The following is a 25,879-nucleotide window of genomic DNA, read 5'->3' as shown; positions in this document are numbered from 1 at the left end:
CTGTATGGAATTGCACCTCAAAGAGAGCAATGTGGTAGATCTGGGCTGTGATATGAACAATATCCCTGTTTTCTTATCCAGTCCTATTCCACTCTTTATCAGTTTATTTTGTGGTGGACATCCCATTCCAGTGTGTTCAATACAGGCAAACTAACTCTTGGTCTTGAGATATAGTTCAGAACTAAACTGGGAAAACTGGTTTGTTTATACGTATCGCAACTTTGGTACCTTTGAGGCATCGACACCACAGCTTACACAAATACATGAGCAGATGCATGCAGATAAAGTCTATACTCTTGTGCTTATTCTCTGAAGTAGTCATCTCTTGCTCTTCAAGATGTTTTTGGCATCTTCTACGCCTGCGCTGACCTGTAACCTGTGTTCATTCTGCTTCCAGTTGACATTGACTATCGTGCGGCAGACAGGGGGGCTGGGCATCAGCATCGCAGGGGGCAAGGGCTCCACCCCCTATAAGGGTGACGATGAGGTAAGACCTTGGACTGCATAATCATTGAAGCACCCACTTTTCAGGGACTAGTTCTCTGTAGATGGACATTGGATTTCCATATGTAAGAGCTTTGTGGCGGTTGGACTGGGTTTTCACAGAGCAAGGTGGAGAGCAACCCTTGACCTGCCAAGGAGTAGGGGGCTGGAGCACAACTTCTCAAACATTCAGGCTACTGACCGCCAAGAGCAGCAATGAGAGCAGCAGTTTCTTTCCCACTTGTGTCCTGATGTACAGGACTCAAAAGGAGAAAAGTATAGGGTTGTCTTCCACACGTGATAGCATCAGCTGTGCTGTTCTCATCCTACTGGAAAAGGATTATTGTTTCCTTCCCTTTTCCTTTTTGTCACATGTGGGGTAGCCCTGGAACGGGAATTTTTTTCCCCTTTCCACTAACTCCTGAACGGAGTGATGTGGATGTCTTGTCCCCACAGCCAGGGTATGGGATTGGCAAGGGATTTCCCCTTTCCCTTAAGTTGAACGGGGTGGACTACTTTCCTTCCACACTTTACATGGTTGAGGAATGGACTCCACTTCTTTTGACATAGAGTGTCTTTCCAGGGCATCTTTATTTCCCGTGTGTCAGAAGAGGGACCTGCAGCTCGTGCAGGGGTTCGTGTTGGGGACAAGCTTCTGGAGGTAAGAACCTAGCTAATATTTCTAATGACTAGAGAGTGAATGGAGAGGTGTAGGTTGATGCATAAGTGCATTGCACTAGTCTGTAAGCCAAATTAAGCATCAGGAACTGCACAAGGAGAAAACAAAATCCCCCCTAGCTCAAAGAGTAGGTTGTTTAATTAACATTGCCATTTATCTTTTAGTTACCTGCCTGGGGTTTGCTGCCTTGTGGGGATGGTAGAGGTGATGGGGAGGATGAGGCTTCCTGTGGAAGAGAATTCCCCTTCGCAGAAAGGGCCTTTCCTGTGCTTGGCAGGGGCTACCTTGGAGACGTATTGCAGAACCATAGAAAATCCTGTGTTGGAAGGGACCCACAAGGATCATCAAGTCCAATTCCTGGGTCCACACAGGAGCACCCAAAAATCAAACCATATTTCTGAGAGCATTGTTCAAAGCTTCTTAAACTCCAGCAGGCTTGGGGCCATGACCATGTCCCTGGGGAACCTGTTCCAGTGCCCAGCCACCCTCTCAGTGAAGAGTCTGTTCCTAATATCCAGCCTGACCCTCCCCTGTCCCAGCTCCATGCCATTCCCTCAGGTCCTGTCGCTGTCACCAGAGAGGGTCAGCGCCTGCCCCTCCGCTCCCCTTGTGAGGAAGCTGCAGGCTGCGATGAGACCTCCCCTCAGTCTGTTCTTGGGGCTGAACAATCCAGGTGACCTCAGCTGCTCCTCATGTGTCTTCCCCTCTAGATGCGTCACCCTCATTTGGGCACTCTCTAATAGTTTTATGTCCTTCTTATATTGTGGCACCCAAAACTGTACACAGTACTCAAGGTGATGCTGCACTACCTCAGAGTAGAGTAAGACAATCGCTTCCCTCAGTTGGCTAGCAATGCCATGCCTGATGCACCTCAGGATCAATTGGCCCTTTTGGCTGCCAGGGCACACTGTTGACTCATACTCAACTTGCTGTCAACCAGAACCCCCAGATCTATTCCTGTGGGGCTGCTCTCCAGCCTCTCATCCCCCAGTCTGTCCATATATGCAGGGTTGCCCCATCTCAGGTGCAGAATTCAGCACTTGCTTTTGCTAAATTTCTTGCAGTTGGTGACTGTCCAGCCTTCTAATTTGTCCAGATCTCTCTGCAAGGCCTCTCTACCCTCAAAGGAGTCAACAGTTCTTCCTAATTCAGTGTTGTCTGCAAACTTGCTTAGTATGCATTTGAGTCCTGCATTCAGATCGTTTATAAAAACATTAAAGGGATCTGGCCCTAAAATGGAGCCCTGTGGAACCCCACTAGTGACTGGCTGCTAGGATGATTTTACCCCATTCAGTACAACCCTTTGAGCCCCACCCACTAGCCATTGTATTATGTATTTAGGCAGCACGTGCTTTCTGAGTACAGGGAAGCTCCCTTGTGGGGTAGCAGGTGAGGTCTGTCGTGTCCCTCTTGGAACAGGGTTGCAGCGCTAGGAGATGAGCTGTGTTTTTGTTGGACACTGACTGCTAAGACTGGAGCTGTCTTTGTAGGCTGTTGGAAGATCTCCCCACAAAGGGAGGGTTGTGCCTGGCTCTTTTTGTCCCCAGGTGAATGGCGTATCCTTGCATTGTGCTGAGCATCATGTGGCAGTGGAAGCTCTGCGTGGATCAGGAAGCTCTGTCTCCATGACAGTCCTGCGGGAGCGGATGGTGGAGCCAGAGAATGCCATCACCGTCACACCGCTTCGCCCTGAGGATGACTACAGCCCTCGTGAGAGGCGAGGTGGCCTACGCTTCCCAGAGCGGCCTGAGGGGACACCTCCCACGGAGAGATACTCCACCTGCCTTATGCGCAATGAGAAGGGTCTGGGCTTCAGCATTGCTGGTGGCAAAGGTTCTACACCCTACCGGGCTGGTGACACGGTTAGTAACGATTCCTTGGGAGGGAAGATGCTCAATCCCAACTCTCAGCACATCATGAGGGAGCAGCATGGGGTCTTCCTTACATTGCTTGAGGCAGCATAGGAACTCTGCCCAGGAACTCTGAGTTGCTGAGCCAGGCAGTCTGTGTCTCGCTGAGAGCCAGAATCTACTCTTAAGTCAGGGAAAGAGAGAAGTTCAAAAGGAGGCGGGGCTGAGGCTCACAATTCCTGCCAGTGACATTTAATCCTGCCAGTGTCCTCTTGACATATTCTGGGCTCTTGGCCATATGAAGACTTTGCTGCAGGTGGCTCCAGAAGCAGAAGAGGGTTTGTGCTGAGTGAGGAATGAAGGGGAAGTGCCAGGGCAGGGGAGGGCTCTGCAAAGGGGAAAGAGCTGAGACCTGCCTGGTGTCAGGGAGCGATTCTGGGAAAGCAAAGCTCTGGTGAGGGGAGGTACAAGGCTGCTCTGACCTTTCTGATTGTCTTTCAGGGGATCTTTATCTCACGAATTGCAGAGGGTGGTGCAGCCCATCGGGACGGGATCCTGCATGTAGGAGACCGGGTCATCTCGGTGAGTGCGGGTATGCAGGGAAGGGCAGGAGGGTCTGGAAGGGGTCTGACTCGCTGCTCTTGGGACAGCAGGCACAAATGAAGCTTCCTGCCCTTCCTCAGACAGGAGATGTGTTCCTGTCTTTGAAGATGGATTTTGAGGGTCTTTTTTTCATCTCCATGGTCTTCTGTGAGAGCACTTAATATTGCTGGTTCTCTCCCTGTCTTTTAGCAGCCTGTGACTGGCAGTGGGTACAGTTAATGTCTCCTTTCCCTGAGTGGAGCGTGTGAGCATGTCCCCACAGGGACAGTACGCAGTAGTCAGGGCTGTACTAGAGAGAGGTAATATGGGTGATATGACAGCACTGCCCTAGCCTGGGGTCCCTCCAGAGCCTTGTAGGACAGCCTTGGAGAGCTGTGCCATAGCAGGATGTGTGGGAAGGGACGTTCTGAGGCACAGCTGACAGCTGCTCCCTGCGGGGTGGCAGGGGTCAGTATAGGCTGAAGAGGAGGGAGGCTGCCTGATGGCAGCGTGGAGCTGGGCAGGGCACATTGGAGTGCTTCCCCCTGCTTTCATTTCAAACTCTGGCCCCAGTTTCCCTTCCTGTTTGTGCCAGTGATATGGATCTCACTGCTGCCTCTAACCTCAAGTCTGCCTAATGTGTCACCTCCTCTCCCTCGTGTGGGGGAGAGTCTGCTGAGTCTCCTGACCCTCTTCCCAAGCTCGCATGCTGCCTCCATGTGAAAGCTCCTGCATCCTGGTGCTGGTGGTGGGTTTCTGATCCAGCTGTTGTGGTAAGAGCATGTGTTACCACAGAGCTGGTGTGAGTAAACACTGATACAGCCTTGTCAGTGCTGGCTTCTGTCTGCTCTATCCCTAGGCTGGGGGCTGTGTTGTATTTGCTCTGGCACAAAATTTTAGTGGAGCTTTAGCCCAGGTCTGACAGGCATATCTTGACAAGAGACTTGAACACCGTGGTACAGCATCTCTCTGTCCTTGCTAGGGCTCCCCACCCCCTCCCAAAATCAAGCATTGACCCCGACTGTTGCCAGACAGAATAGCAGAATCATAGAACGGTTTGGAAGGTTGGAAGGGACCTTAAAGACCACCTAGTTCCACCCCCCCCTGCCATGGACAGGGTCTTCTTTCACTGGATCAGGTTGCCCAAAGCCCCATCCAGCCCAGCCTTGAGCACTTCCAGGGATGGGGGCATCCACAACTTCTCTGGGCAACCTGTTCCACTACCTCACCACCCTCACTCATCATGAAGAATTTCTTCCTAATATCTAATCCAAATACCCTCTTTTAGTTTAAAGCAATTACCCTTTCTCCTATCACTACGCTCCCTGATAAAAGAATCCCTCCCCATAGCCTAAATTATTTTGGTTTTGCTCATCTTTTGATGCTCCACTGGTACAGAGGCATGACTGAGAGGCGTGATTACAGGCACACAGACCATCATGTGGTGTTAATTGGCTCTACCTGTGGCAAGAAGGAAACACAAGATCTCAGAATGGAGTCAGAAGTCAAACCCCATTTACCCCTCCATTAGCAGCTATATTTATATCCATGGGCATCTTCATAGGAAAGCAGATCTAATTCCCTAGTAATAGCTTGCAGTGTCTTCAGACTGCTTTGTATGAGCCCAAGGCTTACAGAACTCAGGAGCACTGTTAGGTTTTGACGTGGATGAAGGTTTTGCTGTCCTTAGTCCTCTGACACACCTCACTGCAACAATATGTGCAGTGTTATTGCATAGGTAAGGAATATATCCATGAGCATGGTCTTCTGCTCTCAAGGATATTTCCTGTGCTCAACTATGTGCAGTCATAAAAGCTGTGGTGTTGAGCGTCAGTTGCAGCTCAAATCTTGCGATCACTTAAGAAATCAGGTACAAATTACTATCTTTCAGGAGAATCCTTACCTAGTCTAGACTATTCACATAACTTCTGCACCTTCCAGCAAGTGTCTAACTGTAGCAACTCCAGCAGGTGTGCCTCCTGGTAGCAGCTGCTATTCTGCCTTTCCTGCTTGTGGGGTTCACAGTATCCACATGGTGGTGGTAGCGTTAAATCCTGAGGCCTCTCCTATCTTCTTGGTGATAGTTGTCCTTGAGATGTTCTGCTCATTCTAAGAGACTCATGAGCAAGCTGTGTGAGTTTTGCCCTGTCTCTGGCCAAATCTGCTGCTAGGTCAGACCTGTGGAACTGTCCTGGCCCAGTGATACTGGATGTTGAAGGAGTGCCTGTTCACTTCAGAACAGTGCCCACACAGCATCACACAAATTCTGTCTTTACCACAACTCTTCTGAAGCATTGATGGCCCATTTTTATTGGAGGGCTTTTCAGGACATGATGATCTACAGGATATGATGTGTAGGTTGCTCGTGTTCCCCTATGGGGAAAGCAAGAGGGCCCTGGTTAAGATACAGGTGGTTTCACAGGTCCAGCAGGCAGAAGCCTGTTTGCCAAAGCCATGGTCTCCTAGTCATGCTTCTGTATCACTTTGCCAAAGATTTTTTGTTTTCTTGGGAGAAGAAATACAGCACAGCTTCATATTCTTCCCCTGTGCTCTATATCATCCCGGACTTCTCTACAGGGAAGGACCAGGATAGCTCCTTTTACATTCTTCAGGGAGCTTTGAGTACATGGATTGAAGAGCCCAGCCTAGATCTCTCTTCAATGTTAACACCCCACAAAACTCACCGGTGATTGATTACTAATTCTCCAGCCTTCCTCATGTTCTAGTGTCTCTTATGAATAGCACCCTGACACAATTGTGACAGGCATCTTGAGAGTCGTCTTGGTAGTGGAAGATGGGGCAGAAAGCAAATGGGACAGGGAGCTGCATGGGGGAATGTTGGAGAGTTTGAGTCATTGGATGGGAATCTAGCAGGGAGGGTGCAGGACTGGGAGCAGTGACTAAGGGCAGCTATTTTGGGGGGGATAGAACTGGGAGTAGAAGGAAGAATACTTAATCTGGGGGAGACTGAGAACAGTAGTGGTACCAAGTGATATGTGAGGGTCCTAAAGAGCAGTCTGATCACTAAGAAATTTGCTAGAGATCTATAGCTCCCTGTGGCATGGACAGATGATACTCTGTCCCTTCCTCTGTGCATTCTGATAGCTCAACTGCTCCTGTTGCCCTTGTTCTCTTGTTATGTAGAGACACAGCAATAAGGGCCACTGAAAACTAGCTATCCAAGAGCTGAGAAGGTATGATTGCCAGGCAATAGAGAAGCTCATGCAGAAAATGCTGTCAAGAACTGTTGTATATGACATACCTCTGACTCGGGGAGTTCTTGTGACCTCATTCGTTGGAGTCTGAGGAAGTACTACTGTATACTTGTGCTCTGACCATTCTCATCAGTGGTGGAAGAATAACAGAGCTCACTTTTCAGAGTGGAATGCATGAAGTCAAGAGTGCATGCTGCTACTGCAGGTCTCTCTGTGAAACATGTAGGGCCTTCATCTGGTGATAAAAGCCTAAGGGCCAAGCCACATCTGCATGTCATCTTCGTTAAAAATTGCTGCATCCCTCAGACAGGAGGACCTAAGAGGATTCTTCCTTACCAGTCCACTAGATGTGAGGCAGCTGCTTTTCCCCATTCCCAGGTCCAGCCCTACAGGCACAACTGGCCATGGATTTGCACAGACAGGAAAGGAGGAAGTACTTTTTCAGGCTTCCATATAAAGATGAATGGTTCTCATAGGGCATGAACAACACAAATGGCTTAACCCTGTTTCTACCCAATGGCTAATCAGGTTTAAGGTTTGCTTGCGGAACATACACGTGCACTCCCTCACTTAACCACCATGCAAATTCACATTTGCAGGTCTCTTCAGTTTCTGGCCCAAGCATCAAGTTCTTCAAAGCTCTTTGGTCAGACCCTGAGCCTTTTATTCAGTCTCTGGGCCAGCTGCTGGGTTTTTCCAGATACTGGATTCCTACTTGCTGGCTAGTTCAGCATGAGTTTTACTAGTGGGTCTTGCGCTAGTACATATGCAGAATAAAGAACAAATTCACACAGTAAATAGGAACAGGATATGATAAAAAGGTAGAGCAGATTGTGGTGATCAGGCACAGGGCTTGCCCAGACAAGTATACTGTCGAGCAGCCTGCTTGCCTGTGATCAGCCTCTCTTGTTCTCTACCTTCTCTGTTTTCCCATACTCCTTCTTCCCCACTCCTTGGCCCCTCCATTTCCCTATGTGTGATTCTCCCCCTAAACATCCCATCATAAATTTTGCATATTCACACAATCCCTTTTAAAACTTCCTGTAGTGAGTTTGCTTTTTCCTGTGAGAGCTGTTCTGACAACCCATGATAATCTTCATTACCAGGTTTTTGGTCACACTTCTTCAATGTTACCTTTTGAGTGATTTAGTGATCCATCCATGAGTGTCTTGAGACTTATCTCTGTCACCTGCTTTTCATTAGGTTTGTGCATCTCTCTGTTTAATTTATTATCTTTCCTGCTTATTGCCTTTTATGCTGAATAGCCATTACCCAGGTACTTTTGCATCCTTCCTAGAGCCTCTTCCTGCATGTATGTGCGGGCTCGAACATCTTCACATCCTTGTTAGGCCTCAGTAGTTGGTGCCAAAGATGTCCCTTTGGGACAGATGTCCGAGTATCGGAGGATAGGCTGTGGGGCTGAGAGTTTCCTGACCGTGTCACAACTAGGAGTGTAGGGCTATCTCGTCTGCTTTTTATGTGATAGTCAGAAGATAACTAGTGAGCAGGGTAATATTGCTGATAGTCTGACAAAAACCCCACTGTAGGCTGAAGCCTCCGTGTCATAAGCAGAGTAAGCACACTTGACTGTGGATCTGGATAGTGCAGATTGGTTGAGGGTGGTGGTAGTGTTTATGAAGTTTCTGGACAAAGCCTTGTCAGACAGTGCACTGTCAACTTTGCCCAGAAACTGCTTTCTTGAAAGGAGCCTGGGAATAGTTACAATATTTCTAGGAATTAGACAGTGAGGAATCAGGCTACAAAATCCAGTTGCTGTGGCTGTTAAAAAGTCATGTTATTATTTCATAAGCTGATCAAACTCCATCTTAACAGCTATTATTTTCATGTCATTGTTATTCATTTTGGAAAGCTATTCCAAAAACTATGGACTAGAAACCTTTCAATTTTCAATGTTAATGTTGTCATGGCAAATTTGGTGCTTCTGGCAGCATTCTTTAACTTAGCTTTTCTCTTGATCTCTGTCCCTTGTACAGAATAGCCTTCCTCTTGGAGAACAGTCACATCCTTCCCGTTCCTTTGATTTTCTAGTCAAGCTACTTTGTATCTTATTTTTGTAGGAAAGGCTTTCTGTTCCCCTTCTTGTCCTACAAGCATTTCTCTGTGCATTTTGATAACCTATGTTAGATTTCCTTATTTTGTTAGTGTGAAGTATGAGAATAGTATACATTTTTTCAGATGAGGTCTCTTCAGTGCTTTGTACAAATGACATTGCTGCTTCCATGTATGTACTGGAAGCATCTCTGTGTCCAGAGCATTGTCTCTTTCACCAATACCGTAGCAAGACTATATTTGTATTCTTGATATTATTTCGCATAGCATATTGGATAATGTCTTCTTGTCCAAAATATTTCTATTTTTCTTTTTGTGTCAGCCAGACAGTCACTGTTGACTAGCTGAGTCTGTTTCTTGTTGCTTCCAAATCTTTTTATACCCGTGGTACACTTTTTATGGCTTAAAACTGACAACACAGGACTATCCTCCCAAGACTGCCTTAACCTTGCCCAGCATGAGGGAACAGTGGCCCAGTAGCTAGCACACATCAGATTGTGTCCTTCAGCTTTTCAGTGCCTATGTCTGGGCTCTGAGAGTGGTTGATATGGGCAAATGCCCTAGTTCAAAGGTAGCTGATGCCATGGTGCGTTAGTGTACTGTGACATCACTGCTGGGAATCACTGCTTTTTGCCTTCCTCCCATATTAAGATCTTTGAACCCATTCCTTTAATGCAACCTCTTGGGTTTCTTTTGTCATGGCCAAGTAAGAAAGCTGGCATGCAAAGCCAAAAAGGAGTCGTAGATACTTTCCTGATAATGAACGAACAAGGGCATAGTCTTGACAATAGCTGTGTAGCACTCCAGGAGGTACAGCATCATCATACTTGGTGTTTGTAGTCCTCTGGAGCATCACTGATGCTGATAGGGCCTGGAGGTTTGGAGGGGAAGGTGAAAGGTGTTGGTAATCTGTCTAGAAAGGGGATGGTGGTCAGCTGGGAATGAGCAGGTGCCCACGTCCTTTTGCCAGATAGGAAGAAGTGGGGTAAGTTACAGAGTGCTTTGGTTACAGACTTTTGGGAAGGGGCAGGTTTTCACAGAATGGGGTCCCTTAGGGTGCTTTGCTAAGGCTTAAAATGACAGGGTGTACTCGTGTGATGGTCTGACACTGAGTTTGCGGGTTGTTCTAGATCAATGGGGTAGACATGACAGAAGCCAGGCATGATCAGGCAGTAGCGCTGCTTACCGCATCCTCCCCCACCATCGTGCTGCTGGTAGAGAGAGAGGGTGCAGAGCAGCTCAGCGAGGGAGACTCACCAGGCGTGCCACGAGTGCGCATGCACTCCCCACCACCGCCTCCCAGCCATGGGGAGAGCCCACCTGAGGAGACACCTTCCTGCAAGGAACTGCAAAGGAACCATCTGTCTAAAGGCCTGGAGGATCAATATCCCATTGAGGTGAGCCTGTCTGTTAGAACATGGGATAGTGTAATCTTCGTACTTTTTCATATGAAAAAGTGGTAGTGCGATGAGGGCTGGCTCACTGGGTTGTTGGAGCACTGAAAAGTAGTGGGTAACCCTCTTGTCCTGTGGGAGATTACTTTGTGCTCACTCACACAGAACATCCCTGACTCCATGTTTTTCAGTGTTTGTGGTCCCTATGTGATATCCTTTATTCTCTGTAACACTACCTCTTGTTCCTTCAAGGAAATACACCTTGTAAAAGCAGGTGGCCCCCTGGGACTCAGTATCGTAGGAGGCAGTGACCATTCAAGCCATCCATTTGGGATTCATGAACCAGGTGTCTTCATTTCAAAGGTAAAGTCCTATGTGGGCAGCCTAGCAGTGAATGATCCTGAGTTATTTAATTATTGAGGTTCAGATGAAGGATTTTGATGTGAGAGTATTACAACTCTTAGCCAACAAATGCTATCTATCCATGTGCTCACAGATTTTACTCTTTCTTGACTCTATAATTTTACAAGGAATGGAAGTTAGGTTTGTTGGTCTGTAGCTCTCAAGATACCGTCTAGAGCACTTCTTTGTAGACTTGAGTTATACTGACACTGTCAGTCCTGGTACAGTAAATGGTAGTGACGTCTACCATTTATAATGGTAGATGATGCACTTTTGACAATAGTGCTGCAGTTAAACATTTGAGTTCTTTCAAAATTCCTGTGAGAAAGTTATTTCCTGTTTAGTCTGGCATCAGACAGAGCAAACTAGTGAAAAGATGACAAAGGTTTTACGCAGGTTAAAAAGCTTATATGGGACCATAACACATCGAATGACATTTTAGAGCAAATCTTACTTCATTTTGTGCCAGTGTTAAATTTTTCATTGGTGAAGTAGCTTGATACTTGTTGTGGTTTTTTGAGATAGAAGCAGTTTAATGAAAGAAAAGCAAAGTCTGTGCACAAAAGCAAAAGGAAAAAAGGTTATTCTTTATTTCCCATCAGCAAGCAATGCTCAGCCACTTCCTGGAAAGCAGGGCCTCAATACATGTACTAGTTGCTCCAGAAGACAAACGCTTTCATAATGAGAGTACCCCCCCATTTGTCTCCCTTCATCCCCCTCAGCTTTTATTGCTGAGCATGACATCATATGCTATGGAATATTCCTTTGGTCAATTTAGGTCTGCTGTCCTGGCAATGTCCCCTTCCCACCTCTTGCCCACCCCAAAGGCTACTGGCCTTTGGAGTCAGGTTGGAGAGAGTCTTAATGCTGTGCCAGCACTGCTCAGCAACTGCCAAAGCGTTGGTGTGGTATCAGTGCTGTTCTAGCTACAAGTGCAAAGCACACTGCTATAATGGGCTGATGTGGGAAAAGTTAAATCCAGCCCAGCCAGAGTTAGTATGATATTTAAAAAAAAAAAAAAACAGTCCTACAAGATGATTACTATATTATCACCTAATTGAAAGTTAGCACCATGTAATAACATTACAGAACATATTAATGGACTCCAAACTGGGTGGCAGTTTTCAAGAGGTAGGATGTCAGTGAATGGGAGGGCTCCCAGATGGATTTTACAAGCATTTGTACCAGACCTGATGCTATTCAGCCTTAGCAACTGTGTGAACGTAAATCTCAAATTGCAGCCAAGAAACTGAACAAAAATATACTGCAATTGTAATTCGTAATGAGGAGGAAAGATTGAAGTCGATCACTTTTTCCTCTTCAAAGAAATACACTAATGTAACTAAGCATGAGGTTTTGTATCTAGATATAGTTGGTGCAGACCAGTTTTCCCTTTTACACTATTTTTTTCTGGAAAGCAGTAACTTTGAAAAGCATAAGAGTATCATAATAAATGGACTGTAATGTGAGTTCCTACTGTAAAACAGTCATCCAAGTGATACTCGGACATGTAATAAGGGACAGTGAAGGGAACCAAAACTCAACTGAAGGCAGTGCTGGCTAAGCCAAAACCAAAATCCACAGTCAGTCGAAATACCTGCAATTTCAAAAGATTTTAGATGGAGAAGAGGAAATAAAAGTGACAAAGATTATTCAAAGCTACAAAGATTTTTCAAAATTGGAAAAAAAGTCATATAATGAAGGGAGGAAATTGTGAAGTACCAAGGGGTGCTTTTTCCTAATGAAAAAGAACTAAACTGTACATCGGGGAAAAAAAAGGTCAGACAGTATTGGGCTGAAAACTGAGGAGAGGTTTGAAGTAGCAAGAATAATTATTCACTGGGAAAATTTTCGAAGATGGTCATAGTTTCTGCAGCCCTGAACACCTTCAAATTGAGGTTAGATATTCATCTGGGAGATAACTGTTAAAACACAGTTTTCTTCTGAGCAGAAGGCAGTGGTGCATAATGACCTGTGATAATCATCCAGTGGGTTAGTTGACTACTTCTGGCCTTAACAACAAAAGTGGAAATGCCATTTGAACATTGTCCAGTAGCAAATAAATGGTACTATAAGCAGTACCAGCTGTATCAAGTTTTGCCAGATGACTGAAAATCTGTGTCCTTTCTGCTTTTGTCACAGCCTCCATGCTGTCTTGATGTATGGACAATTTTCAAGGCATTTTTTCAATCTTTGCAACATCAGCTCAACTTTTGTGACATTAAGGCTGAGTTTGTATCTCTCTGGCTACTGTCTTGCCTTCCAAGGTACTGGTGATTTAGTACTTTTTTCCCAATGCTTCAGAAGGTCTCCAAATGAGAAAGAGGAAAGAGTTTGAGTGGGAGTACATGGACGAGCATTTACACTGCGCATAGAGGATAGAACTGACCTTTTTATGGAGGCTTTCTGAAAGTCAGTAACACAGTAATGCACCTGAGCAGCTTCTTCACAGATACAATACCTCTTGGGGAACTTTATCTGTGGAAGTCAAAACATGCCTGGAGGCATGTTGGAGGATAGCATAGGGACATGATAAAAATTGGCCCTTACAGCTTCCTCCTGCTGAGGTTGTAACACTTACTTGCTGTTCATTTGTTTTTTAAGCGTGTCCACAGGCTTTATCAGTGTATCTCCAAGGAGAGATGGAATTTTCTTTTCTAGTTGTAACATTAATGATTCTTTGTAGGTCATTCCCCGTGGGTTGGCATCTCGCAGTGGACTCCGTGTAGGGGACAGGATTCTGGAAGTGAATAGTATTGACCTGCGCCATGCTACCCACCAGGAAGCAGTGAATGCCCTGCTCTCCAACACCCAGGAGCTGACTGTGTTAGTAAGACGAGATCCACCACCACCTGGTATGCAGGTAGGTTCTGAGTAATAGCACTGGGGTAAACCGCACTCCCTTCTTGATAGAAGGCTCAACTCTGAAGGCAGTTTCTTATCTAGTTGGAAGTCTGGGTCTAGGATACAACCAAACTTCTGGCTAAAGATTCTGGATCCAGAGGAAGGCCACAAGGATGATCAGAAGGCTGGAACACCTTTCATATGAAGATAGGCTGATGGAGTTGGGGTTGTTCAGCCTGGAGAAGAGAGGCTCTGGGGAGACCTTAAAACAACCTTCCAGTACTTAAAGGGGGCCTACAGAAAAGAAGAGGAGGGACTCTTTCGTCAGAGAGTGTAGTGATAGGACAAGGGATAACTGTTTAAAACTAAAATAGGATAGATTTAGATTAGATATTAGGAAGAAATTCTTCATGGTGAGGGTGATGAGGCACTGGAACAGGTTGTCCAGAGAAGTTGTGGATGCCCCATCCCTGGAAGTGCTCAAGGCCAGGCTGGATGAGCAATCTGATCTAGTGGAAAGTGTCCCTGTTCATGGCAGGGGGGTTGGAACTAGGTGGTATTTAATGTCTCTTCCAACCTAAATCATTCTATGATTCTGTAATTCCTTTGTGGAGGAATCCATTCTCATGTAAGTACATACACAGTTGAGGGCTGTGGAGGGTCTCTTGCCAGGACCATGATGATACTGTGATCATAACTGATCATTCCCAGATTTCACAAAGACTGGTCTTGAACAGGAGACAGAAATACAGAAAGGGCAGAGCCACATAAAAAAGAATCAACTGTGCCAAATGAGTGAAACCAATTCAGGTCCCTTTTACTATATTTAGAATATGGCCAATTACTGAAACTTTTTCCTCAACAATCCCAGCCTGAACTTAACCCAGAAACAAGGAAGACTGTTTCTGTATTTGCAGGAAATATGCATTGAAAAGGCTCCAGGAGAGAAGCTGGGCATCAGCATCCGGGGTGGAGCAAAAGGTCATGCTGGAAATCCATTTGATCCCACTGATGAAGGCATCTTCATTTCTAAGGTACCAGACCACGAATTCTGCAACTTGGTTGCATGCAAGGACTGGTAGGGAGAAAGGTGATTCCTTGTGGGAATTTGTTTCATGTGCTCTCTCCACTTTTCACTGGGTACACTAATTCTCCTTTAGTTTTTAGTTTTTTCTCCATCCACTGAAGCATGTGCATGTGTTTCCTTTCATATTTCCTCCTCTACAACAGCTGTAAAATTTGTTTTCTCATTTCCTGTGTTTACCTTTATTTTGCCTTGCACTCTTTCTTTTGTTCTTTTTCTATTACACAAACCCACGCTTCTTTCTTTTTCCCCTCAATTCCTATTGCTTCCCCCAAGTGCTCGTGGCCTTTCTGCCCACTGAAACATGCATTCATTTTCCTCCTTTCATTGAAAGCATTATGAATTAATTCCTGACTGCGCCTCATGTGCAGTGCACCATGTGTGTAATTTTTCCCTTTTCTTTGTCTGCTTGTTGTGCGTACTCATTTGTCATGTTGCTTTTCCCCAGGAAGTAACACACATTTTATTTTCAACAAAATACTATATATAAGCTTATGCTTCTCCTGACCTTCATCAAAAAGTACTGCATCTTCTTTCTTACCCAAGGGAGCATAGTGACGTGGAGTGTAATTTCACATCCCTTGCTTGCTTTGGATGTTCATATTAATGTCACTGTTTCCCTTTCTAGCTCATATGTTAGGGTGGAAACTCTGCCCCTACTCTAAAGAGTCCTTGCTGGACGGTAGACACTCCATAGCTGCCAGTTAATCCTTTGTAGTAATTGGCTGCTGTCACCCAACTCTATGGAGGACAGGCAGCTTCTTTAGGGATCCTTGGCAGAATGAGGACTGGCCACAGGTCTGTGATTATAATTAGAGATTTACGATTTCATTAAAAAAAAAAAAAGTTAACAACCATCATAGCTTGTTATCTACAATTTCTTACACTTAGTGTTGTCTGTAGGTTCGTGCCCAGTGTGGCGCGCCAATAAGTACACAGTCGGAATCCACACGAAGGTCTTTTAATCAAATAATTAATTATATAACTCTGCAAAGTCAGGTGCTTGGCGATCTTTCACAAAGCAAGTACACCTCTGACTCGAATCACTGTAATTTATACACAGCAAACTTGTGAAAACTCTATCTTTGGCTACTTTTGATTGGCTATTACAGCTCACCTAACTTATCTCCACTGAGTTTGCGCATTACAGAGGAACAGCGGGGGGGGGGGGGGGGGGGGGGGCACACTAAATCCCACATTAGCATACATTAGCATTTTGCTCTATGTAATTTTAATATGCTAATGACCCTCAATGAGCAAAAGATTACTATAGGTCAGTCTGGGGCTGTTTTTCTCCTTGTTTTTTACCTTTTATCGCTTATCTTCCTTGCTTCTGCTAGCTCAAGGCTACCTGTCTCTTTCAGCTAAAAGACTACACAAGCTACAGGCCTTACTATTTTCTTCAAGGTTTTCTTGTTTTTTTTTTCCCCCAGCTTTGGGACTACATTAGCGTGGCTTATAGTTGCCCAGAATTTCTAGAATTCTCAGTTACAGGGGCTTTTCAGTCATCTGGATGGACCCTCTTACCAACCAGTGTGTGATACAGTCATAGCCTATCGGATAGTTATTGATGGTTTTTGGATATCCTCATCTTCATCTTCCTGTTCCTCTGGTGGCCCAGCCTCGTCTTCTTCACAGAAGAAGGCAGGTGCTGATCTGATCTCTTTTCTCTGGTGACCAGTGATAGGACCTGAGGGAATGGAGTCAAGCTGCGACAGGGGAGGTTCAGGCTGGATATCAGGAAAAGGTTCTTCACCAAGAGGGTTGTCGCACACTGGAACAGGCTCCCCAGGGATATAGTCATGGCACCAAGCCTGTCGAAGTTTAAGAAGCATTTGGACTATGCTTTTAGTCATATGGTCTGAATTGTAATTTTTGGGTAGACCTGTGTGGAGCCAGGAGCTGGACTCGATCATCCTTGTGGGTCCCTTCCAACTCAGGATATTCTGTGATTCTATGATTCTTCCTGATGGTCTCCATGTTTACTTAATCTTAACTCCTGATGTAAAATCTTGATTCTGCCCATTCCTTGTAGGTGAGCTCCTCTGGGGCTGCTGCTCGGGATGGCCGTCTGAAGGTGGGAATGCGGATCCTGGAGGTGAATCATCAGAGTTTGCTGGGAATGACACATACAGAAGCAGTACAGATACTGCGAAGTGTGGGTGACACACTCTTGGTGCTGGTGTGTGATGGCTTTGATCCCAAGGCTGCAGCTGCCATTGAGGTAAAGAGTGAAGTGCAGGGTGCCCTTGTAGTGACCAGTACTGTAAGGATCCCACCTATTCTGCAAAGAAGATTGCTAGATTTTCCAGCCTTTTGCTGTAGATTTTTTTTTGAGTTCCCAGATTTCAAAGTTTGGTCTCCTGCTGTATGAACTGGAAGTGGTTGCTGGTTCATAAATCAGTAGTCTCCCAAGGCTGTATATCTTCTGCTGATTACAGAGTTGTTTCACTATATCACTGCACTGACTAAAAATGTAGTTTTCAAACTAATTGTATACGGTATATTTTATACCCATTTTTTCTTGTACTGACTGATGTTACTTTTAAAGTAAATTTCTGTCTGTCTATTGGAGATCACCTTTCCCCACAGGTAAACATCCATAGCAAGCCTGTGTCTTATCAAATTTTTGAGGCTTAGCAAGTAAGCTTTTTTTTAATCCTTCACTAGATTATGTGCTCAGTTCTTGGTAACCTTACCCCTTTCTGTGCCTGTTTCAATTCAGATTCTTCTTTCTTAGCCCTCAATTTCCTTGTGTAACTGACCATTGAAATAAGGTTTTAAGTTGTGAAACAGTTCTGACTTGCCTAGGAGCATCTTAGTACTCTACATCTGGTAGCCCAGGATGTAGAATTTTTTTGTATGGTATACTATGGGCTTTCACCATGTTTATTCCCTTTTTGCTTTGTAGATGTCTCCAGGAATTATTGCAAACCCTTTTGCTGCTGGTATTGGGCGGAAGAATAGCCTAGAAAGTATCTCGTCTATTGATCGTGATTTAAGCCCTGAAGAACTGGAGATCCTACAAAAGGTGAGTATTCTGGCTACAGCTGGGAGAATGATGTAGAGTGGAAAAAGTTTCCAAAAATCTCAAGCATCTCCCTCAGTGCGTGGAATCTGCAGTATAATGGATAATGGACTTCCTTTTTATGGGATCAGCAGTTCCCAGCACTTTTATCAGGAATGCACTAGGACTTGACTCTGAAATCTTCATGAGGCTGCAGGTGCTCCATGTGAGGAGAGAGCACTGGGTGAAGTGGCTCTAATTTTGGTCTCTCCTAGGAGATGGAAATGGTGAGAGAAGCAGCTCAGTGGGAGAGAGAAGAAATGGAGAAAGTGGTGAGAGACTTTTCATGTAGTGGAATCTGTTCTTGACAGCAGTTCTGCTAAGTCTGTGAGCCCTAAGGAAAATGCCACAGATTACCTCTACCTAAATGTGATTGATGTGGGGAACTTTGGGCCGTCTCTCTCCATAGCGCACCTCTCAGTTACTGTAGTTGCTTTTTGGCTTTGCCATACCTTCCTATGTATTTCTTTGATGGTACTTACTGTTATTCGTGGAGTTTGTCTTTGTTACCGGCAGGTACTTTCTGACCAAGGTTTTCTCAAAGCTGCAACTTTGAGGAAAATGGCCTGTTATCTTGGAAGTCCCACTTTAATCAGTTCTGTGTATACAGCACTCCATGATCTGACAGAGCTTTTATGAACAAAGATGAGAACACACAGCTCAAAGTTGCACTGAGCTTGAAGAATTGACCCTGTTAATCAATCAGAAGTTTGTGCTCCTCAGTTTACATGGCCATTTTTCTGATTGGTCATGAGAATTTTGTGTTTCTACCCATTATTTCAGCCTTTCACAGAAATAGGTTAGTAGAGACAAGCCCCTCAAGTACTTAGATTTTCTAGTTATCCTTAAAACTGTAATTTATTCAGTCAGATCCTTTTGGAAAATTAAATTCTTCAGTACTGTCAGTTGTAAATCTGTTCTCCTGGCAGATAATGTGTGTACGTGTTGCAGGCATTTTTTCAGGTTTCCAATTTAGATCTACTTTAATATTTCTGTAGGTTCTATCTGTAGTTGTAATTCCTCAGCTGGATGGGCTTCACTAAACCTGTTTTTTTTTGTGTGGTTTTTGTTTTTACATTTGCTGTACCCCAAGAGTGCAGTTTTGTTGGCAGTTCTGGATGGAGATTATCTTTCTAGTTCAGTTAACACTTGAGATTTTATTTTTTTATTTTTTGGAAAAAACAATAATGGGCACAGGCTGTAATAGTACGGAACAATGAACAAGAAAACAGCCTTATGACCTTTCAGTCATGCAGTGTCTAATCATTAAACATATGTATTTTATATTTGTATAATCCTACCCTGTCTTCTGGTCCATGACTGGTATGGGCTATGCAGGAATATGACTATATGAAAGACTGGAGTAGAGAGACAAAAGGGGTTCAGCATGTTACAGATTCCCTTTTGAAACTTTTTTCATCTTTGATGGCATAAAGGTTGGTTAGATTGACATCACCATGTGCAAGAGTTGGACAAGGGTTGTCTGTCTTAAGGATCTGCAAAGTGTTCTGATGGTGTTTGAGACCTATACATATAGGGGAAGTTTTCCAGTGGACCATACAGAATTATAGAGTAATTCAGGCAGAAAGGGACCTCTATAGGTCTTTCGGTTCAGCTCTCTGCTCAGAGCAGAGCCAGCTTATCTAAGATTTATTTTTTTCTTATGAAATTCTCCTTCCTTGCCTAGGAAGGAAAGTAGAGTGGTATGTTGTGATTTCAGAAAACCTATTTTTGTAGTGTTACTGTTTCAGCAAAGAATATTCCTACCAGTTTTAAATTGGTAGCATATGGATCTGAAAGCTCTCTAATAGTCTTCAGATGTTAGAAGTCATTACCCACATTTCTAAAACCTCTGGATAAACCAAGAGCCAGTCCTGCTTCAAAACCATGTGGCTCTGTCTAAGCAGGTTGCATTAGTTCAGTCTTAGGTAGGTAAAGGCTTTTCCAAAATTTATGCTGAGATTACTTAAAAATACACCCAGAAACTGTCAAGACAAACAAACAAACAAATAACCACCAAAAGACAGAAAAGCTTTTATGATTGAGTGGATAGCCTTGGCAGTCTCTCATTTTAAAAAGTGCTGATGGTATTATGATTGCTTTTTATGAAAAATTTGAACTTGAAAGATTACAGTCAGTTTGAATATCCAGTATCACAGATAATACTTGTCCAAAATATATAACCAGCTCTAGTGTAGACTTTAGCATAAGTATCCCTAAATACCCCAGTGGGTCCTGTGATCCACCAGAGCATTATTGTCTTCTCATGTCTCTCATTATTGTCTGGAGATTGGAGGTGTGATGTGGGGCATTGATTATTTGCTAGTGGTAATGCACAGAGGTTTTCGAAGAGGCGAGCTAGGTGCATATCAGAATTTTCAGGTGGCTCCCTCTGCATTTCTCAGATGTATTTCCAGCCTTGGGATTTCTGGACCATCTGGGTGCTACTGTTTGGGAACAGTCGAGAGGGTTGGAATACACAATAGAATGGACAAATTCTGCTCCTTTTGTCCGCAGCCCTCACTCTGCAGCATAGCTTCTGGGGGAAAAGTCACAAAATGCACAGATACCATTCTTCTATTATGACAAATAACGCATATTATTACCTTCTTCTTGCAACTTTGAGGCAAGGCTGTAGTAGGGTGTATGAGATTAGTCACTGGTGACTCTTTCATGATATTCCTGTGCTGTGTTAACCAGCTGGTTTTAAGCCCTGCCTACAATTTCTGTCTTTCTATAGCCTTTTGGCTGTGATGCTATTAACAAGCACGTGATTTTTTTTAGGTCTTTTTCCTTGGTGGAAAGGAAAGGCCTGTGCTCTTTAGATTTGTTTTTCCATTCCTTCCAAGCTTCCCCAATCTATGCTCTGTCAAGATGTCTCTTCTAGCAATAAGCAGTCTTCTCCTGTCCCTCAGTGATGGTGCGGTTTGTGCTGTGTGGGCAGCTTTAGCTCCCCTTCCTTTTCCCCAGGATTGGCCCTGCTGAGGATCTTAGAGACATCTGCCCTCTTCCCCTCCTCTGGTGACACCCTGGCTTGTATTGTGTGAGGTGTCTGTTCCCATCCGTTTTGCTGGCAATAACCCAGCTCATGCAGAATGCCAGCTTCTCTTTCCCTGGGCCCAACTCACCTGCGGATTTCTGCTCGTCCCATCCTGGTGCCAGCCCTGTTCTGTTCATGCCTCTCTGTTTTCCCCTCAAATTATTGCCCAGCATGATGCTGACCTCTTTCCCTCTCTCTTTGCCTGCACTGCTTGGATGCTGCTCTGACTCTGTCCTGTCTCATGGAAGGAGTGGATGCGTAGGGAGCGGGAGGCAGCCACACAGCAACTTGAGGAGGAGGCGGCGGAGGTGAGGAGCATGGTGGGAGGGTTGGAGAGTCACAGAAAAATGCCACAACTGGATTTAAAGGCTAGAAAAATATCTAAAAGTAGAAGCACTCATTCCCCTCAATTTGTGTTCTCCCCTCACCCCTAACCCCCCAAAAGACTTGACTTCAGGATATAAGAGAAGATACCAGGAACGAAGAAGTCTTTAATGTGATAGAGAAAGTAATGCTGAAAAACAGTGGCTAAAATTTGAAAGCCAGACAAATTCAACTGGAAAGTAAACAAAAGTATACAATGAGTTTGAGTTAAGGTAGAGAAAAGATACCACTTTCTCAAATACCTCCATCTCCAGACTGGAAGTCTTTCTGGATGCTATTAAAAAAAAAAAAAAGGTGTGTATATAATATGCTTTTCTCTTCCTGTAAGGGAATGGATGTGTGCACACTGGGAAAGGAGAAATGGTGAGGATCTGTGCACCAGTGAATGACCAAAGGCCCATTGTGGCATGATTTCTGCAGTTTTTCTCAAGGCCAGCATCTATCATGTTTCCCTATGGTTGTGTTTGGAACACTTCCAGGTTCACTTCCAAGCATGGGAACTTCCTGCATAGTTTGGAAATAAGGCCTTGGTTATCACTAGGGGTGATTTCCTTTCAATTGCTCTCTATAGTTGATTTAGTTGACTTTTGGCCTGATCTCTTCCTGGTGTTTGTGTTGTTTTTGTTTGTTTGTTTGTTTTTGCTCCCCCCTTCGGCCCTCTCCAGAATATCACGAGTGAACCTTTGAGACTGGACTATCGGACCCTGGCTGCTTTGCCCAGCAGTGGCTTACAGAGAGTCAATCGCACTGTAAGTGAGGGGCTGTTGAGTTGTGGGTCCCTGCATGGGAGAAGCTGTGATCATCCCCTTACCTGCCCTCACCTTGCGCACTGGTGTGAGAGATGATGGTACTCTCAGCAGAACTGTAGTAGACTTCCAACACTGAAACAGGAGGGAGCTGTAACAGAAAGATTAGAATGAGCAAAAGAGGAGAGAGAGCAGAGAGACGAGTTGCTTTCCATTTTGGAAAGGGAAGCGGCCTCTGTAGTTGGTGAGACAAAGAAGAAGGTGTCTCAAACAAGGCAGAAAGAACAGCTCAACAGGAGAAAAGAATATGTGTGAATGGGAGTGTGTGGGGAGTTGTCATAGAAGGAGGCAAGTACTGAAAGCTGCAGAATAGGGAGGGGAAGATTATGCTGGACACGGAGGACAACAGTATTGTGTGCAGAGAAAAAAAGGGATGCAGAACGCTGATAGCAAATGTATTAAAGCAAAGTCAAGACCCATCTAGAACTGCAAAAGGCAAAGTAGAAGTGATTGCATTATCACAACCGTGGATACTTCCACCTCTCTGCATTTCAGTCCCTGTGGCAACTCAGCAAAGAGAAAATTCAGATTTCACAGATTTCACAAATTACTGTCATCCATCTTTCCTGTGTTGTTCAAAGTCTCAACTCACCTCTCCATCTCTGTTTCCTTTGATCTTGTTTTGTCCTCCCTGTATCATACCTATTCTACTGTGTTTCTGCGTACTCCTTCAGAGACACATCCTCATTCTTAACCTCTATTCCTTTCCTGCTGTTGCAGCAAGACCACCCCATTGCTGATATCATCAGAGACTAAGTATCTCTTGTCTTTCCACTGCCACCAGACCTGATGTTTTCTGTGTTCCCATTCCACTGTTTCAGGATCATCTCTTTTACATTTACATGTCTCCATTTCATTCCATCCAGACAGGTTTTCTCTCCTGTTCGTCTGTCCTCTCGTTGATTTCAGGCCATCTTGCTTTTCTACTTTCACACTGATTAGAGATCTTCTTTGCCACCAGCTTTGACTCATATTGTTCCACACCATGCTCCCCAGCTTTGAGTTTTCTCTCTTGGCTGTTCACACAGAAAACTTTTATCAGGAAAAGGTTTAAAGTATTTGTAGCATCTCTTAATGTAACTTAGTAGCTGGAAGCATGGAGATAGCCAGCGCCATGCAAGCAGCTGCCTCCTGCTGAACAGCCCGTGTCTTCCAGAGCAGAGCAGCATTTGGGAGCTTGTGCCTTAGCGGTCTTTGTCAGCCCAAGAATGCTGGGCACTGGAATGTGCAGCCGGACACATTGGAATGCCAGGGTGTAAGGGCAGCATCTATAAATGTCCCATCTCAGGGGAAGGGCCAATTAGTGCCTATGTTTATCTTCTTCCAGCTGTCTTTTGCACAGCCTTGTCTTTGCTTTGTTTGAAAAAAATATATCTGCTCAGACTGTGAGATATGGGCTTCAAGGCCAGCAAGGTTCTGGCTTTCCTTCAGTAACTGCACCTAGCCTATTTGATGACTGACTGGAAGATTCAAGCATGGATCAGTCCAGCCAGCAGAAATCCCTGCAGTTCAGTTATCAGGTTGTCTATCTGCAGATAGCCTGCTTGGATTAAGAGGGCTAATACTATTGCCCTATTCCCATGGTATGTTTCTTTTTCTTCCTATACTTAGCCCAACTCTGTCACCAAGTACTATTTCCTAAACAGCGTCTTACATATCTTCTGTTGCTGTGTAATGCCCTGCAAGGGAGTGCAGGGCCTGCTGTTCTTCACACTGTTGAGCAGGAGTAGGTGCAGACCTCTGCCATATCTTTGCTGTAGTTTGCAGGTGGAATTTCTCATGGGGATGCCCCAAGAACTGTTCCTAAAGAAAGGGCAGATGGTTGTCCATCTTGGATTAGTCCGTATTGCTGTCATTTTGTGACTAAGAGTTACAAAGGCTTACTGTGCTGAATGCCTGTTGTGTTTGTATGGCTTTAAAATCCCAACTACAAATGTTCAGTTGAAAGCTGCATAAGAATATTCTTCTCGGTGATGCCCTCTGGCCATGCCAGCTTCTCAGTAACTCTGTGTCTTGCAGAGCACCCAGTGCACTAGAAATTCAGGATAATACCATCACATTAATAAAGGAGCTGTTGTAGTCTCTCATTTTTCTGCATATTACAGGCATGAAAACTATACCCATGAAAGATTGTGTCTAGCCACAACAAAATATTTAAACTCTTATTTTGCTTTCTGGACTAAAAGAAATGGAGAAGACTTTACATCTGTCAGTAACAGGTCACCATTGTTATTTAATTAATAATCTGTACTATCTAGTCTGAATCTCTTCAGTTTCTAGTCATTGACTCTTTCTCTGTAGCAGTGAGATTTCAGGTTAGGGCAAAGTGATAGATCAGAACTGCAAATGCATTTTCCATGGAGGATGCATGGTAAAACATTACTGTCCTCTCTGCTGGACTGTGGAGTGACAGGGGCAACGCTGGGAAAAGCACACTGCATTGCCAAAATCTTTGCTTACCCAAAACAGAAATTGTTACGTGTTTGATAAAAATAGTCCACTATGGAGAGGAGGGAGCAGGGCATCCTGCACTAGAATACAATGCTGCAGCAGTAGTGCTGGAGATTAAAGGAGGAATGTGTGAAGCTCAGTTCCAGTCATGTCTGTGAACAAAACAGGGCTTTAAGGTCTAACAGACCTCATGCAGTCTTGGTGAGATGACCACCTCCACAGTGCCATAAAAGTGTCATTTATCTTTTTTCCCTTTGTGTGAGCAAGGTAGGCCTTGGTGATTGTGGGATTCACCTGGAATACACGTTGGTCAGTATTTGTACTCTCCTGTTTGGCAAGGGAAAGTGGCAGTAGTGCCAGAGTGGTCTGTCTGTAGGACCAGGAAACCCACCTTGCAGTGGTGGATTGCTAGTAGTGTTTTCATTACTGCATCCACAAGCAAACAAAAAAACAATGTTCCTGAAAATGCTTTTTGCCTGGTGTAACTTTGTGTGTACTACAGCTCTGCTAGTGTAGATTATGGCACTTTGGGAAAATAAGGTTGGATTTTTGGTTGGGGGTGTGTGATTTTTTTGATAGCAGTCTTACATTGGAAAGTGACATAGCTACAATAACAGTATTTCTAAGGGTAGCACAGGCTTCATTGTCTGAAGAAATGTGATATGAACCAGGGCTCTGCCATCTACTGCATTAGGTTGGGTTGGGATTGAGGGGCTGGGGGAGGGCCTCAGAAATTCCTGAGCCTCTCAGCTGCCATTGTAGTCACCAGCCCACCCAGCCCTTGAGAGCTATTTTTGTGACTGCTGCCATGACACAGGAACTGGAGAATGTGCTCTAAGCAGAAGGGGTCTTTCTGCTCCACAGCAGGCAGTTGGACAGAAGGAGTTTGGAACATTGTTCTGTGATTATCTCTGCTTCCCTGAAGAAGGCTTTGGCTGGGGTAACAAGCACTCTTTTATAGTATTAGAAGAGGAAAGGTCAGTGCTTCATCTTGGATGGGTACAGTTGATCCTAGGCAGAACTGGAACTCTGTTTCAGTTCTGCCTTCAATAAGAGTGCTGAAAGAGATCAGTGCTCTGTTAGCTATTATTTAGCTCTCTGGTACTAGCAGTTGATATGCATGTTGATGAAATGGGACCATAGAAGAATGATTGTGCATGCAGATATGATGGATCTGCATGGGGTGAGCAATATGGAGTTATTGTGTGACTGTATGGAAGTGCACTGGAGCAAGATGTGAGATGTTATTCTGTAAGATAGTGCTGGAGCTACTTGAAAGTGTGCTGGGGTGAGACAGGTGATGTTTGGCTATGTAATGGTGGAGCTGAGAATGTGCTGTGGTGAGGTGGAAGACTGTGCTTGTGCAGGTTTTGGTGGTCACTTTAGCTAAGGAGCAGCAGTGTTGAGCTGCTGAAATGCAAGCTGGAATATGTATGAGAGCTGGAAAAATGCAGGGAGTATGCATGTGCCTGTTGATTACTTGGTGTATGTATTGCATACTGTGAGAACAAGTCCTTTTCTGGAAAAT

At 44.7% G+C, this 25,879-nt stretch overlaps 1 protein-coding gene across 19 annotated transcripts in view; it reads left to right on the top strand.

Moving 5' to 3' along the window:
- The window catches only part of SCRIB (scribble planar cell polarity protein), a 118,568-nt gene that overhangs the window by 57,180 nt on the left and 35,509 nt on the right, over positions 1-25,879 (top strand). For 5 of the 19 annotated variants that reach the window (XM_083826317.1, XM_083826303.1, XM_083826314.1 and 2 more), the window contains 13 exons: positions 398-487; positions 1,067-1,144; positions 2,710-3,024; positions 3,514-3,594; positions 10,010-10,276; positions 10,526-10,636; positions 13,362-13,538; positions 14,437-14,553; positions 16,639-16,827; positions 17,515-17,634; positions 17,886-17,942; positions 20,959-21,018; positions 21,760-21,843. In XM_083826317.1, coding sequence (XP_083682443.1) covers positions 398-487; positions 1,067-1,144; positions 2,710-3,024; positions 3,514-3,594; positions 10,010-10,276; positions 10,526-10,636; positions 13,362-13,538; positions 14,437-14,553; positions 16,639-16,827; positions 17,515-17,634; positions 17,886-17,942; positions 20,959-21,018; positions 21,760-21,843 — 1,746 coding nt within the window. The remainder of the gene's footprint in view (positions 1-397; positions 488-1,066; positions 1,145-2,709; positions 3,025-3,513; positions 3,595-10,009; positions 10,277-10,525; positions 10,637-13,361; positions 13,539-14,436; positions 14,554-16,638; positions 16,828-17,514; positions 17,635-17,885; positions 17,943-20,958; positions 21,019-21,759; positions 21,844-25,879) is intronic. The other 14 variants (XM_083826309.1, XM_083826308.1, XM_083826312.1 and 11 more) reach the window with 7 other exon arrangements.

This window comes from Anser anser, assembly GCF_964211835.1.
Source record: "Anser anser genome assembly, chromosome: 2".
In the NCBI taxonomy this organism is placed as follows: domain Eukaryota; kingdom Metazoa; phylum Chordata; class Aves; order Anseriformes; family Anatidae; genus Anser; species Anser anser.
This window is presented reverse-complemented; position numbering and strand designations above follow the sequence as displayed.